The 17,117-nt window shown below is 42.0% G+C and overlaps 1 protein-coding gene across 5 annotated transcripts in view; it reads left to right on the top strand.

Annotated features, from left to right (window-relative positions):
* USF3 (upstream transcription factor family member 3) overlaps positions 1-14,337 on the top strand; it is a 49,962-nt gene extending 35,625 nt beyond the window's left edge. For all 5 annotated transcript variants that reach the window (XM_054504186.2, XM_054504185.2, XM_045902883.3 and 2 more), the window contains one exon: positions 2,781-14,337. In XM_054504186.2, the coding sequence (XP_054360161.1) occupies positions 2,781-9,223 (6,443 nt within the window). In that variant the 3' untranslated portion in view covers positions 9,224-14,337. The remainder of the gene's footprint in view (positions 1-2,780) is intronic.
* The last annotated feature ends 2,780 nt before the right edge of the window (positions 14,338-17,117 follow it).

The raw sequence follows: 17,117 nt of genomic DNA, 5'->3' as shown, positions 1-17,117 counted from the left end.
GGATACAGAAGGCTTTTTGGACCAGAAACATTATTAAGATTGTGCATTCAGTGGGTCTGAGAGAATAGTGTTGCAAAATAAATTCATCTTAGTTTACCTACCCACCCCCCACCCCACCCCTCCTTGAGCAACTCTAATCTTTCAGGCATACAGAATTTTGATTTTGGACTCTTTTGTGTACTTCATGTTTGCTTAACTCATGAGACAAATAATGCTGGATCTCTTTTATTCCACTTTGATCTTCCAGCTAGAGGATATAGGGGAGAGTCCTGCTCAGTGTAACTTAAAAATAAAATAAAGATATGCCTGGGCCAAGACCTAACTGAATTAACTGAAAAGGTCAAAACATTCCGTTCATAATTGTTTACATTGCATGTAATGTGTGTATCAGACTGCCTGATCATTTAGTGAAATTTGATTTTTATTATTCATTACTTTTTTAGATAATCACATTGTTAAAAAATTTTAAGTTTTTTATAACAGCTGAAAAGAAAAATACCCCAGGCAAATATAAAGCTCAGAGGAGTAGGCGGTTTGAATTGTTCTTTATTTATGGCTCTCACAAGAGCAGAGAAAGAATTTCCTGTGACAGCTCAATAGGTCACCTTAAAAGGCGAGGAACAAAGGTAGAATTTGCTGAGGTGGGGGCAGTGTTGGGCTGCGTTTATTGTATATCCGGAAGGTCAGCGTTCTGAATTCTCTTTGCTTACTTTAAGTTAGATGACAGCTTACCCCCTCACCCAAGTCAGCTGTCTTTTACAATCCAGGCTTTGTTTTGTGATGCTGGTAGGTAGGTAGTTTCATAATATATGTTTGGTAACTGTTCTGAGGCACCCCACAGTAGGGATGTTAAGGCTAGAATGATGTGTGGACTTTCTGAGGAGAGCTCCTTTGGTTTCACAGCCTAGAGGCTGAGGCAGTCAAGTCACCTTAGAGAAAAGGGAACCTGTTAGAAAAATACCAGTTGCCTGGGGCTCAGGAAAAGCTGAGCAGATGGGCCAGAGCTTGAGGCTGCTTAAGTCTGACTACTGTCCTTTCTTTGGTTCTTTTTGGTGCATCTGTTCTCTTTTCTTCCCCCAGCAACTTCCCCACGTACTCACTGTCCACATGACAGGCTGGGCCGTGGTCTGAGTGGTGGCCTTGGGAGTCAGGCCCACCTGGGTTGAGTCTCCTCTTCACTTACTCACTCAGTACCCGTGGCTATTTACCTCACCTCTCCTAGTCTCAGTTTCCTTATCTTAAAATGAAGATAATCCTAGCATGTATGTGGTTGATTTTAGACAAATTTATGCGATTGCTCCGAGACTGTTTCTCACATCTCAAAATATTGATGACAATAGGTATTTCCCATCTAATGGCTGTTATGAGGATTAAAAGAAATAATGCAGGTACACTACTTAGAGTAAAGAGGGCATATAGTAAATGTTACCCGTTACTGTGGTCATTATCATTATTATTACTATTATTAAATGAGATGATGAATGAAAAGTGCCAGTCATGTAGTAAGTGTGTAGTAAGTGAGAACAGTCGTCATCATTATCTGGTCCATAATAATTGTCCATTAGTTTCTGATGTCCCTGGGACGTTGGCATCTTTCTTCTGTGTCTCTTAGTTTAAATGTCTGAGAAGAATAATCTGCTAGTCTCAGCTCATCCTCGTCATAGCAGAACTTTTTATTTCAGGCCCCCTTCTAGGGCATGGGCTTTGAAGATTAGCCGCCCTTGGTGGAGGGCGAGGGGAGACTATCTACCACTGTGGCAAGACAGGTGGGATGTGTAGGGTCACAGAGCATAAATACCAGCACCCAAGGCTGCCCCAATTGTAGGATCTGTGGGTGAAGTTCTCCCCCTTCAGAAACAGTAGGGGTGTGACAGTAGTGTATGTGCCTTGGCCCTACCAAGGAAAATTCAAGTTCTGTTACTGATGCTTTCTTTGGTGCTCTACTACTTTACTTTTACACATTCTACTTGGGCTCTGTTGTTTCAAAGAGTAAAATAGAAGGGAGTTTATTTATTTTATTTTATTTTTAAAAGATTTTATTTATTTGACAGAGAGAGAGGGAGAGCACAAGCAGGTGGAGGGGCAGAGGGAGAGAGAGAAGCAGACTCCCTGCTGAGCAGGGAGCCCGACGCGGGACTCGATCCCGGGCCCCTGGGATCATGACCTGAGCTGAAGGCAGACCTTAACCCACTGAGCCACCCAGGTGCCCCTAGAAGGGAGTTTAAAGCCATTTGTAAAAGAGACTATTACCACCACAAGTAGTGTTCGCTGTTACAGCATTTAAATGCTATTATATTGATATTCAGTGTTATTTTCCTAACATGTTACCATGATATCAGTATGTCTTCCCTTCTTTTACCTTTGTAGCTGCCCTATTGGGAATTTTTGAATTGGGAATTTTGAAATTTCTACATTGTGAGTAATTTCTGACCTTTGGGTTGTTGACCCTTAATGATACATTCTTTTTTTTTAAATATAATTTTATTATGTTACGTTAGTCAGCATACAGTACATCATTAGTTTTTGATGTAGTGATCCATGCTTCATTGTTTTCGTATAACACCCAGTGCTCCATTCTTTAAAAAGGATTCAGTAGAGGCTTGATACACCACTGTAAAAAGGAGAAGGAATTTGCTTTAGAAAAGAACTGAAGATTCTCAGTTGAGGTATTTAGAAATACTAGAATTATAATTCAGTAGTTAGCACACAGCTTTTTCTTAAGTTACCATAAATACTGACATTAACAGGTAATTGTTTCATTTCTATTTTTAATATTGTAGCTGAAGAAATTAAAAAGCTACGTAAACAACTGGAAGAAATTCAAAAAGAAAATGGCCGATATATTGAGTTACTGAAAGCAAATGACATATGCCTATATGATGACCCCACAATCCACTGGAAAGGAAATCTTAAAAACTCAAAGGTCTCTGTTGTTATTCCCAGTGATCAGGTTCAGAAAAATATCATTGTTTATTCCAACGGGAGTCAGCCTGGTGGACAGAGCCCGGGAACAGCTGTTCAGGGGATAACCTTCAATGTTGGTCATAATCTACAAAAGCAAACCGCCAATGTGGTACCAGTACAGAGGGCTTGCAATCTGGCGACTCCTGGGTCTATTTCTGGAGTTTACCCTGCTGAAAACAAGCCGTGGCGTCAGACCACAGTTTCTGCCCTGGCTGCCAACCAGCCTGTTCCTCTTTGTCTTCCTGCTACCATTTCTGCTCAGAACATTCTCGCGCTTTCCACCTCCGAAAGCGAATCAAGTGTGCTTGGTGCCACCAGCGGCTCACTGATCGCTGTTCCCGTTGGGCCCGAACCCCGCCACCATCGGTCCTTGCACACATGTGTAAATGATAAAAAATCTCCTGAAAATAAGAATGGGCAAGAGAGCCCCAGATCAGTGAAGAAGACAGTCCCCGGTACCACAAGCATCCCCACCACCTCCTCGGCGACTGCCGCGAACGTGCACCATGGAAGCAAGTCCTGCCCGAGCATACAGGATTTCAGAGATGATTTTCAAACCACCTTTGTTGTTTCAGTTACCACCACGGTCTGCTCCCAGCCTCCCAGGTCTGTAGGTGATTCTTGTCCAGCGAGCATTAGCAAGGGTGCAGACTTGGCAGGTGTTACCGCAGTGGTGGCCCCCTCTGCCCCTGGAGGAGGGAAGACCACCACTCCCGGAAGCACTCTCTCTGCAACCCCTTTGGACAGTAGTTGGACTCTTTCTTGTTCTTTGCCTTCTTCAAGTATTAGCGCTTCAGATTTAAAAAACATGAATAGCCTTACCCGGATTTCCTCCGCTGGAAACACACAGACCACATGGACTACTTTGCAACTGGCGGGAAACACTATTCAGCCCTTAAGCCAGACACCTTCTTCTGCTGTGACTCCGGTAGTAAATGAGTCTGGTCCCAGCCCTACCACAACCAACCATGGTAGACACGTCGCTACAGGCATCAACTTGAGTAATTCCTTCCCAGCAGATGGGCAGGCGGTTGAGCAAGTAGTTGTAACCTTGCCTTCTTGCCCGTCTTTACCTATGCAGCCACTGATTGCCCAACCACAAGTTAAATCTCAGCCTCCAAAAAATATCCTTCCTTTGAATTCAGCAATGCAGGTTATTCAGATGGCTCAGCCCGTTGGGTCGGCTGTGAATGCAGCGCCAGCTAATCAAAATGTTATCATTCTTCAGCCCCCCAGCACTACCCCTTGCCCAACGGTGATGAGAGCAGAGGTTCCCAACCAAACAGTAGGTCAACAGATAGTGATCATACAGGCAGCTAATCAGAACCCCTTGCCGCTCCTCTCGGCTCCACCTCCTGGTTCTGTTCGACTCCCGGTCAATGGAGCCAGTGCTCTAATAGGGTCTAATAATTCAGTGCAAAATGTTTCGACCCCACAGACTTTTGGAGGAAAGCATCTTGTCCATATATTACCGAGACCTTCATCTTTATCAACATCTAGTTCAACACAAACTTTTTCTGTTACCATGTCAAATCAACAACAGCCTCAAACCATTTCTTTAAATGGACAGCTCTTTGCTTTGCAGCCTGTGATGTCCTCACCAGGAACTACAAATCAAACCCCTATGCAAATTATCCAACCCACCACCAGCGAAGATCCAAATACCAATGTTGCCCTGAATACGTTTGGAGCTTTGGCCAGCCTCAATCAAAGCATATCACAGATGGCTGGGCAAAGCTGTGTACAGTTGTCTATTAGCCAGCCTGCCAATCCTCCAACTGCTGCAAATAGTCAGACCACCCCAGTTAACTGTGTTTCGTTAACAACAACTGTAGCATCTCCCATAACAACGGATAATTCAGCCACACTACCCAATACTTACAATCTAGTAACTACTCCCTCAATGAACACCGTAGCTTGTTTACCTAATGTGAAGTCAAAAAGGTTGAATAAGAAGCCAGGTGCCAAGAAACACTTAGCAGCTAACAAGTCAGCATGCCCCCTGAATCCAGTCAGAGACGTGGGCAAGTTAGACTGCCCCAGCACTGAAGCCCCCGCAGAGCCATCATGTAATGATGGACTGCTGGAAAGCCTCCCTGTTGTGTTACCATCTGTTGCCGTGTGCCAGGCAAATAGCGTAAGTGTTTCTGGTTCACATTCTGTGGATGTTCTGAATTCTGAATCAGTGATACCTGAATCTGTACCCAGATCTAAGTCAGCAGAAGAGACTAGCTCACCCTCCCAGGAATCTGTAGCAAGTGAACATTTTGTCATGGCCCCAGCAAAATCCAAAGATTCTGCCCCCATTTTGCAAAGAGAGACATCTCAGGATAAGCCACCAACTAGTTTGGCATTGTCAGATGCTGCCAAATCCTGCACTTCGGCCAACGTGTTGATTCCATCTCCAAGTGATCCCCGCACTTTGGTTTCTCAGGTTTCTGGTCTGTCATCTACCGCTAGCACTGCAAGTACCGACTGTGTTTCCGAGGTAGAGATCATTACTGAACCTTGCCGGGTGGAGCAGGATTCATCTGCTACGATGCAAACGACAGGTCTCTTAAAGGGGCAAGGTTTGACTGCACTGCTCTCTGGTCTCGCTAAAGAGAAAGACCCTCAGAAATTGTCTCTTCCAGTCCAGGTGGACCATCCTGACTTTTCTTCGGAACATTCTAAAATAGTTGATTCAGGTGTCGATTTACATCCCAAACAGGAGCTCTTACTGATGAACAGTGACGATAGAGACCCCGGACCGCATCACTCCTGTGTCCCCGATCCGGAGGTTATCAGTGGTTCCTTGCTTGTCAGCAGGCAGGCCGACTCTCCCATGTCAACCAGCTCCGGGAGCAGTCGTAGTTTCTCGGTGGCATCCATGCTTCCTGAAACGGCTAGAGAGGATGTCACCAGCAGTACGACGACGAATACATGTGACAGCTGTACCTTTGTAGAGCAAACGGACATCGTCGCTCTTGCGGCAAGAGCTATTTTTGATCAGGACAGCCTGGAGAAGGGAAGAGCCGGCAGCCAGGCTGACATGAGGGAAGTTACTTCGAAGCCTTCCGATGCGCCACCTTTAGAGGGGGACCAGCCTTTCAAAGCACAGCTGTCCAAAGAGGGTGGCGCAGGACAGGCAGAAGTGACACCAAGTGAATTTAATTCTCAGGATTCGATTGAAGCCACGGTGGATCGGCCCCTTGGGAAACCAAGTTGCTCTGTAGGAATTAAAACATCAAATGCCTCCTTACAGGTTTCCACCTCTCAGCCACCTAGCATCACCAGTTTGAGTGTGAATAATCTCATCCACCAGAGCGGCATCAGCCATCCTCTGGTCAGCTGTGCCGGGATGTCCCAAGCTTCAGAGCAAACGACTGTTCCTGCCACGGTTAACCTGACGGTGGCATCTAGCTCCTACACCAGTCAGCCTCCTGGAGTGCCTCTGATGACCGACTATCCCCAGGAACAGCTGAATACCATTACTGGCACCCTCCCAAATCCACAGATCCAAGAGCCGCTCTTAAAGCCAAGTCAGGAAAGCCGCAAAGACTCTGCTAAGCGTGCTGTCCAAGATGACCTTCTGTTGTCTTCAGCTAAACGTCAAAAGCACTGTCCGCCAGCCCTGAGGCTTGAGGCTATGTCCCTGATGAGCCGAACTCCGGACGGCATTTCTGATCAGGCTCAGATGATGGTCAGTCAGCTCCCTCCCGACTCTGCAAGCTCTGCGGTGCCTCTCAGCAACCCAGCCCATGGAGACGGCCTTACGCGATTATTCCCAGCTAGTAACAATTTTGTGGCCCCCGCACTGAGGCCGACGGAAGTCCAGTGCACTTCTCAGAACTCGGTGGCCGAGCAGCAGCCAACGCAGGCCAGTCAACACCTCCAGGCCCTGCAACAGCATGTCCCAGCCCAGGGGGTAGCCCACCTGCATAGTAACCACCTCTACTTAAAGCAGCAACACCAAGTGGGGCAGTTACGAGAGAGGCATCATTTATATCAGCTGCAGCATCACGTACCTCACGCCGAGAGCTCTGTCCTCTCTCAGCCCCATAATGTCCACCAGCAGAGGACTCTACAGCAGGAAGTTCAGATGCAGAAAAAGAGGAGTCTTGTGCAGGGCACTCAGGCCTCGCAGCTTTCCTTGCAACCAAAGCACCACGGAACTGAGCAGTCCCGCCCCAAGAGCGGGCAGCCACATCCCCACCATCAGCAGATGCAGCAGCAGATGCAGCAACACTTTGGAAGTTCCCAGCCGGAGAAGAGCTGTGAAAACCCTTCAACTAGCCGGAACCACCATAACCATCCCCAGAACCATCTCAATCAAGATATGATGCACCAGCAGCCGGATGTTGGAAGCAGGCAGCAAGGTTCAGGGGTTTCTTCGGAACATGTATCTGGGCACAATCCGATGCAGAGGCTTTTGACATCGAGAGGCATAGAGCAGCAAATGGTGTCCCAGCCAAGTATTGTGACTAGACCTTCAGACATGACGTGTACTCCACACAGGCCGGAGAGAAATAGAGTTTCAAGTTACTCTGCTGAGGCCCTCATTGGAAAGACATCTTCTAATTCAGAGCAGAGAATGGGCATATCGATTCAGGGTTCCAGAGTTTCGGATCAGCTTGAAATGAGAAGCTATCTTGATGTTCCCAGGAATAAGAGTTTAGCCATTCACAATATGCAGGGTCGCGTGGACCATCCCGTTGCCTCGGATATCCGCCTTTCTGACTGTCAGACATTTAAACCAAGTGGAGCCAGTCAGCAGCCCCCGAGTAATTTTGAAGTACAATCGTCAAGAAATAATGAAATAGGAAACCCTGTATCATCACTGAGGAGCATGCAGTCGCAGGCTTTTCGAATTAGTCAAAACCCCGGTGCACCACCAGTTGACCGCCAAAAGAGATTACCTTATCCACCAGTTCAGAGTATCCCAACAGGAAATGCCATCCCACCGAGGGACAGTGAAAATACATGCCACCAGAGTTTCATGCAGAGCTTACTTGCCCCTCACCTTGGTGATCAGGTCCTTGGAAGCCAGAGATCACTCTCAGAACATCAGAGGAACACACAGTGTGGTCCGTCCTCTGCAATTGAATATAATTGTCCCCCAACTCATGAAAGTGTCCATATTAGAAGAGAGAGTGAGAGTCAGAACAGGGAAAGCTGTGACATGTCCCTGGGTGCAATTAACACCAGGAACAGCACCTTGAATATTCCTTTCTCAAGTTCTTCTTCTTCAGGAGATATTCAAGGTCGAAACACAAGTCCCAATGTTTCTGTACAGAAGTCCAATCCCATGAGGATAACTGACAGTCATGGGACCAAGGGCCACATGAACCCTCCAGCCACAACCAACATGCATGGTGTTGCAAGGCCAGCTCTGCCCCATCCGTCCGTGTCTCACGGAAATGCTGAGCAAGGGCCTCCAGTACGTCCCACTAATTCTTCAGTTCCCCAGCGATCGAGGCATCCCTTGCAAGACAGCAGTGGTTCCAAAATTCGTCAGCCTGAGAGGAATCGTTCTGGAAACCAAAGACACAGTAATGTCTTTGACCCAAGTCTTCCCCATCTTCCTCTTTCTACTAGTGGTAGTATGATTCTTGGACGCCAGCAGCCTCCTACAGACAAGAGAGGAAGTATTGTTCGTTTCATGCCCGATAGCCCACAGGTACCTAACGATAATTCAGCGCCTGACCAGCATACACTATCACAAAATTTCGGTTTTCCTTTTATTCCCGAGGGTGGCATGAATCCACCGATAAATGCTAATACTTCTTTCATTCCACAGGTTACTCAGCCTAGTGCCACTCGAACGCCAGCCCTCATCCCTGTAGACCCCCAAAATACTCTACCCTCCTTCTATCCCCCGTACTCTCCTGCTCATCCTACACTGTCCAATGATATTTCCATCCCCTATTTTTCCAATCAGATGTTCTCAAATCCTAGCACTGAGAAAGTAAACAGTGGAAGCCTAAATAACCGATTTGGATCAATTCTGTCTCCTCCCAGACCTGTCGGTTTTGCTCAACCAAGTTTTCCTCTGCTCCCTGATATGCCGCCAATGCACATGACCAACTCTCATTTGTCCAACTTTAACATGACATCTTTGTTTCCAGAAATAGCTACAGCTCTTCCTGATGGCTCGGCAATGTCACCTTTGCTTACGATAGCAAACTCCTCTGCCTCCGACTCTTCCAAGCAGTCCTCAAACAGACCTGCCCACAATATAAGCCATATTTTAGGTCATGACTGCAGTTCAGCTGTTTAAATACTGATAGACTAAATGTACATGTATCGGCTGAGACTACAGATGTGTTTGTGTGTGCATGCACACAATGCACATGGAGCAGGAGATCGTGTGTGTGTGTGTGTGTGTGTATGTCTGTGTTTGTATAATCAATTTCCAGTTACCTTCTGAATGTAGGGAAGTCACGCCAGAGATGATGCGAATCATGGGTTGTCAAAAACAAATTATCTTTCATTTTTAACTGCACAGTGTGCTTTTTAAATTTTCTGAGTGGAGCTAGATTTTCAAGTTTGATTTGTAATCTTATATTCCATAAATGCTAGTCAGCTGGAAGTTGGGGGAGATCGTTTTGGCATGTGCTGGGTAGTAGTAGGAAAGAACCTAGATTTTAAACTTGATTGTTGATCATTTGTAAAGTAGATACTTGAGATAGTTGAATTGCTCTCCAAAAATCCAGATACTTCGATACAATGTAGTGGCTCAGCACCAAATGCTTGGCCAATGTCAGCATCTAGAACAGTTTCTTACCCATGGCAGGTGTTGAGTTAATATGGAATGAATGTCCATGGTTAAAGTCAAGCAGTTAGCAAATAAATGAGTTGTTTAATCAGCCTTCATTCCCAAGGTTTGGTTTAGGTAGAGGCTTCTTTCTTAATTATAACAATTCTTCAATTATCTGAACTTAATGTCTTGTTCTTCACATTAGAGAGCCATTTTATCTTTTAATTGTGCCAAGATCCTAGAATGCAAAGGTCTTCCTTACTTAGCCTTAAAAATAGCAATCTAAAAAGCAAAGTACATAGACATTCTCCATTTTGTGCTTGCATTTTGCATCAGGTCTTAAGGATAAAAGCGGTTGTATTGCAGAGTTTTGCTTGTGTTCAGTTAAAGATTGTTGTTTCATCAATTGAATTTTGTTTTAGTATTCTCTCTTCATTCTGTTCATTTGATCCTGAAATAATTTCTGTTATATTTGTTTAATCATTAGGGGCTGCTTAGTAAATAGTGTGTTTGGAATCTACACAATTATTTGAGCCTTACTTTTTAAATATTTCTGAGCAGAGTCTTAAGCTCTGTCAGTATTTTCACTTACTGATATTTATATTTAAAATATGGCATTGTATGTTACATTATTACCCTTCATAGTAGAATTATAATGAGAAGATGAATTTGTTCATGATTTCTCCTGATGGTGGATGTGAAATGGTGCTTCAGAAAATTGTCTTTGTATATGTCCATGTGTGTATGTGTGTGTGCGCGCGCGTGTGTGTGTGTGTGTACACATAGATTTTAAAGTATAAACTGGTCCTTTAAAAATTGGCCTGCCATCTGGAAATGGAAATTGTGACCTGAGACCCGCTGAAGTATTGGAAAACTTGATGTCAGGGTTTTTAAAAGCCCCTTCGAAGTTAATTATGTACACACACACATACACACACGTGCTAGTATATTGAATTTTGAAAACTTAAAACCTATGAAAACAACCATATATACTCATATTCTCAAACCTGTTATTTGCTGTTGTTATATTCTGCCAAATAGAGGATGGAGTGGAAGAGATACATATAAGTGGTTCTGTCTGCTCTGTTAATAAAGTGAACCCAAGGACCAGCATTTTATCTTATTTTTTTCCTCCTTGAAAATGCCTCCTCAGGCTGGGTCAGAGTAGTGAACTCTGGTGAATACCTCTTGTGAAGACTCAGTAAAAGGGTCATGTGTGCCTCTTGAACTGTATTTACCAAACCTTCCTCCCTCTTCCTGCTGCCCACTGAAGCAGCCTCCTGGGGGCAAAAAAAAAAAATGTAAACAAGAAAAGCTTCTATATTTTCTCCTTCAAAATGGTCATGGCGAAGAATAGGAGTTACTTCAGTAAGACAGCAGATAAACACAGTAGGTTAACACTTTTAATTGGGAAGAAAGTGAGATTCATGGCTTGTTTTTTAATTACCTTAACTGAGTTTTAAGTTATAACATTCAGGTTTTTCTCTGTACTTGAAAGGTCCAACCTGCCAATTTCAAGAAGGATAGTGTTCGGTATGTTTGGCTCTTCTTCCTCCCTCCCTCTCCCTGTCGCTCTCTCTGTCTTTCACATACACATACAAATGCACGCACGCACAGCGCAGCGGCCGTTGAGTTCTGGAGAACTGGGCACTGTTCGATATAATTAGAACTACGATAACAGGCTAAGGAGAAGATCAATTTGACCATTGCAATAGAAAGGCCTCAAAGCCTGGTACTTTCCGCTGTTTCTCTGTTGCACTGATTTTCTTATTCTGCTCAGCCCTGTTCAGAGATAGCATTTACGTTTTTCAGAGCTTTCATTCCAAGCACATCTTACTTTGATCCCAAATGAGCCTCTACCCTTAAGGAAAGCTTATTTGACCATCTGAAGAAAGATGTGACCATCTGCAAATAATTTGGCTCCTGCTTACATGTAGCTCTAATTATCTTACAGACGTGTGTATATATGTAATGATCATTGTATATATGGACTCAATTCTGAAAGTGTTCAGAGTACAGTAACCTTACTTGATTTAAAAGCACGAGTGTATGAAATTTATCAGCAGTATATTAAGTATTTGATAATCAGAGCTACATGATTTTGGGGAGGAAATTTATTATTTAACATGTACCAATTGATATAATTTTTGGCAACGGTGTGGCAGGAAACAGTCAATTTGGTTATAGTAAATTTAATGTTATTCTTGGGTTGCTAATATTGGACTATAGAATGTAAGACCATTTCCACAAATAATTTTGTAATTTCTGGAAATACACAAACCCATATATACAAATGTATGAATTGCAAATGAGAGTCACTAATTAAATTATTTCTATCCCTCTTTTAGTGTTGTTGATCGCATAGAATCAGAGAAAGTGGTTGATTCCTGTAAACATTTAACATGGTAATTTCTAATGAGGTGAAAAATTTCAGATTTCTCATCATGTATACATTTTTAATGTATCAATCATGGATAAAAGAAATCAAGTTTGATGTCATTGGTTTTTTTGGTGTATACCGATTGGGGATATTTTATGCCATTTCAGGAAATTTATTTTTATTTATATTGTAAGACCTTTTGGAGGAACCAGGGATGGCACCTTTTTTCTAAGTAAGGTGTGATATTCCACAGTGATCATGCTTTATAAAATTTAACCTATCAGAACTGTGGAAAGAGAAGAATGAGGAGGGAATATTCTTTTGCAGCAATTTCCAGTTACATATCAGGGTGAACTGCAATAAAGATCAACTTTTAAAAATCAGCCTTTTTTTTGGTTTTGTGTTCCTAATCAGCCTTCTTAAAATACAAAATTATTTAAACACTTTAAAGAAAATTCATTTGTTTTGCTCTTGCCTTCTAACATTATACATGTCATGGAGAGGCTAAAATTTATACTCAAGAAAATGTGGAAACACATTTTAATGGGAGTGAAGTTTTAAAAATTTGAGAAAGGGTAAAGACTTACTACTCAACATCTTCTCAGCTTTGTCCTTCGTCTGATCTGTAGGTATCTAGGCTCCTCTTTTCTTCTGTCTGCTCTGTGTGAAACAGGTGGCAGGGAGCCTGCTCATTTCCTTAGGATGATTACTCCTCTTGAAACGTGAAGGTTTGAAAGGTTCATTGGGCCCATCCATCTCTTGGATCATTGTGTGATAGTGAGTCGTGCTCCTAAATCAGTGATTCCCAATTCTTGGCTTTGGGAACAACTGCATCTCCTGTTCTATCGAGGGGCAACAAGAATTTCTTGAAACAAAGTTAGTTCAGAATTAATTTAAAATATTGAATGTGCCATGCAGTTCTGTTCCTTGTTTTGATGAACTTGCTTTCTTCCCATGGGGGAGTTTTAGAAAGCGCAGAGGTGTTACCAAGATCAGATGGCTTTGGATTGATATCTTAGGGATCTGGAAATTGTAATTCTGTTGTCTGTATAAATTCTCCCTTTGCCTGGAGATAATTACCTATGGCTGTGCACATCCAGAGGGCAATAATAATAGCCAAATAGCCTAGTGTGAAGTTAATCTGTGAGTGATGATTTTATAATACCTATATGCAAATTAAAGGCCAGAAATTCGTTTCTTCTTGAAGTACCTTTTTGGCTAAATGCTCCCAACAGAAAAGGGTTCTTTTTTTTTTTTTTTTTTTGACTTAACCATATTCTCTCTGCATTCTACATTTCCTGTGTGACTGACAGTGTTTTTACCAGAGTCTGTGGGGGACACCAAGTTTAGATTGAGGCAGTCCAGCATGAGGACCTTCTTGGACACAGAGCTTCTAGTTCTGCCCAAATGCCTCTATTCTGGTACTGCACTTTATTTGAAACTGTGCCTCTGGTCCGAAGACCAGCCCTTGGAACATACTACTCACCCACTCCTCTGTTATATAGCAAAGGACCAGCCAGAAGGGTACGTGCCATGTAATCAAACACCTAGAAGACAAGAACAGCTGATGTTTCTCACTGTTGCCTTATCATTCTCTGAGCCATCTTCGATGCCGATCTTGTAAAAAACGTACTATTTAGAAGCAAAACTCCTTTTAAACTCTGAGCTTGTAGGTGGTGGTCATTCAATATCGTTTCCATATTTGCACAAACCCTATCAACTGTAGGGCTCGGGTGCAGGCATGTTTTCAGATGCTTCCGAAACCCGAGCCAACTTCAGTTGAAAGTATTGGCTATAAGACTCAAATTGGTGTTATTTGGGATGATAATCTGCATCATCTGTCACCAGAGATCTCATGAGACAGAGAACTTGTAATTTAACACTTTTAAAAACGATCATAAGTTGTGGGTTTTTTGCGTTTTTTTTTTTTTTTTTTTGGCTCAGTTGTGTGTACAGCTCTACACCATACTATGCTATAGGAACTTACAGAGTTTTCTCCATCTCACTCCTTCACTTCTCTGGATCTCTTTATCCCCATCCCTTAAATCTTTTTTTTTTTTTTTTTTTTTTTTTTTTTTTTTTTTCTTTCATTTTTTTATTCTTATGTTAATCCCCATACATTACAACATTAGTTTTAGATGAAGTGTTCCATGATTCATTGTTTGTGCATAACACCCAGTGCTCCATGCAGAATGTGCCCTCCTCAATACCCACCACCAGGCTAACCCATCCTCCCACCCCCCCATCCCTTAAATCTTAAAACCATTTTCATCTGTGGGGTCATCGAGGCACTGGACTTGACTATATTGGTAACCTTTAAGGGATTTGAACTGTTGATCTTCCAAGAAGAAAGGGACCAGACAGTGTTGCTTAAAATGCTGCAGGTGTGTTACTGTGAAGAAAAGATTTGCTTCCATGTTCAGCAGGCCATATATATATATATATATATTCATTTTGGTAAAAATAGGTGGGAAAAATCTGAGAACATAATTACCTTCACAAATTATTTATAGATACACTGGGTGAGAGGCTTACTGTAGGGCAGTCGCCAGAAAAAAACTTAACTGTAGTCTTTCAATAGTGTAATATTTGTATCTATTCCCATGCCAGCAATGTCTGCTGTGTACTGTGTCCTATTACTGTAAATCACCTGGTTTATAATTCTAATGGGAACTAATTTGTTTTGTAACGGAATCCAGAGCAGATATGTATAATACGATCAGGATTGTCCTACAGTTGTAAATAAGAATAGGTCCTGTTTATTTTGACATCTTTTTACAAATGCATTGTATTAGGGTGTGAATATTCTGAACCATGCTCTTGTTTAAAGTTTTGAAATTTTTATTGGTAAATGTAACATTTTAATGGTTGTAATAATTATTTGTATAGATATGAATATAGTATTTTATTTAAGAAAATAAACTTTGCATTTTTGCATTGGGAATTCTGTCTTTTCTGATCATTGCAGGTGCCGCCTCAAACCTGGTATTAAAACGACTTCTCTTGCATACCAGAGTTTTCTATTCAAGTAATCTTCCAATTTTGCCAAAATGTCTGAAAGTAATACCATGACACAGTTCCCATGGGGAGTGTGTTCCTGATCAAAGAGTCAATCTCAAATAATTTATAATTATGACCAGTGCCATATTGTTCAAGCAAACTATACACCTCTGTACCTATTGTAAAAAGTAAAATTAGAATTTCAGATCTGGAAGAGTATTGAGAGATGATTCAGCTAAACTCACGTATTTATAGTGGAGGAAACTGAAGCACAGAACTTTGGAACAAGAAATGGGTCTTTTATTACAGCTACCCACATCAACTTGGTTACATGGGTTTTTTTGAAGATTTTATTTATTTGAGAGAGAGCACTTGGGAGCAGGGGGAGGAAGGGAGGAGGGGAAGGAGCAGAGGGGGAAGGACAAGCAGACTTGTGCTGAGTGCAGAGCCCAATGCAGGGCTCGATCTCATGACCCTGAAATCATGACCCTGAGATCAGGACCTGAGCCAAAATCAAGACTCAGAAGCTTAACCGACTAAGCCACCCAGGCACCCCCAAATTGGTTACATTTTACAAGCATGAAGTTTGAGGGGGGGAAACAAGTTGCAGGGGAGCTTGAACAGCATAAAGTGATATAAGTTTAAATTCCTATAAATCAAACAATTTATTGTTTAGGGATACCTATAGATGTGATAAAAATTATAAATTAAGGAAATGATAAACCCAAAGTTCAGGATAATGGGTGCTTCTTAGGAAAGGAGGGAGGGGGATTGTATTAAGGAGGGGTTCTTCAAAAGCACTGGTATGTTCCATTGAACTGAATAGTAGATACTCAGTTGTTTATCTCACACCTGAAGTTTTTGTTTTATGAATGAATAAACTACATTCATATATTAAAATGAGGCTTTTAGAGATCATTTATTCCCATATCTCAATAAAGCTGTTCTTTTAAAGGTCTTTCCACATACATACATACATACATAAATGCCTTTCCACAAAGAAAACTTCAAGCCCAAGTGATTTTAGTGAAAAATTCCTCTGAATATTAAAGGAAGAAATAACACTGATCTACCCAAAGTCATGAAATAGAGAAAGAGGAATCACTTACAAACTTGTTTTAGGAAGTTTACATAACCTTGATACCAAACCCGTCACAACTTATAGCAAAAGAATAGGCCAATATTCTTATAGATGTGAATATTCTAAAGAAGATGTCAGCAAACTGCATCTAGCGATTCAAGGAAAGAATTGTGTTTCATGGCCGAACGGAGCTTATTTCAGGAATACAAGGTTAACATTTTAAAATCAATTAATGCACTCACTGTCTCAGAATAAAGGGAAAAAAAAAAAGACATGGTAACTCAAACAGTTGATAAAATTCAGCATCCATTCATGGTAAAAACTCTAAACAAAATAGGAAGAGAAGGGAACATTTTAAGTGATAAAATATATCTACAAGCCGAACAAAACACCAAAACACAAGACTACAGCTCATATTATACTTAGTGATTTCCCCTGAAGTTAAGAACAAGACAAAGATGATCATTATTTACCAATGTATTCAACACTTTATTGATGTTGCCAGCCCGTATGTTACCAAAGAATAAAATTACTCACCCAAAACTGTACAATGTTGCTGGCGGGATAAAGGATACAAATATCAAATCATTTTGTTGTACACCAGAAACTCATGTAATAGGTCAATTATATCTCAATAAAAATGGAAAGCTTACTATAAAGCTCCAATACTTAGAACAGTATGATATTGGCACAAGGAAAGATAGTAGACCAATGGGAAGGCAAAGAAATCTCAGAAACAGATTACACATTATAGTCACTTGATTGATGATGAAGATGCCAGTTGCATTTCAGTGAGTGAAAGGTGGTATTTTCAATAAATGGAACTGTAGCAACTGGATATCAGTATGGAGGGGGGAAAATCCTGGGCCTCCTTATTTCACACTATACGCAAAAATTAATTTGAGTTGGGTCACAGACCTAAATGTAAAAGGTAGAACACTACAGCTTCTAGA

This window comes from Mirounga angustirostris, unplaced genomic scaffold, assembly GCF_029215605.1.
Source record: "Mirounga angustirostris isolate CCGP_5_RB_7025 unplaced genomic scaffold, mMirAng1.0.hap1 SCAF_1, whole genome shotgun sequence".
In the NCBI taxonomy this organism is placed as follows: domain Eukaryota; kingdom Metazoa; phylum Chordata; class Mammalia; order Carnivora; family Phocidae; genus Mirounga; species Mirounga angustirostris.
Note: the sequence above shows the minus strand (reverse complement) of the source record. Positions and strands in the feature narration are given on the sequence as shown.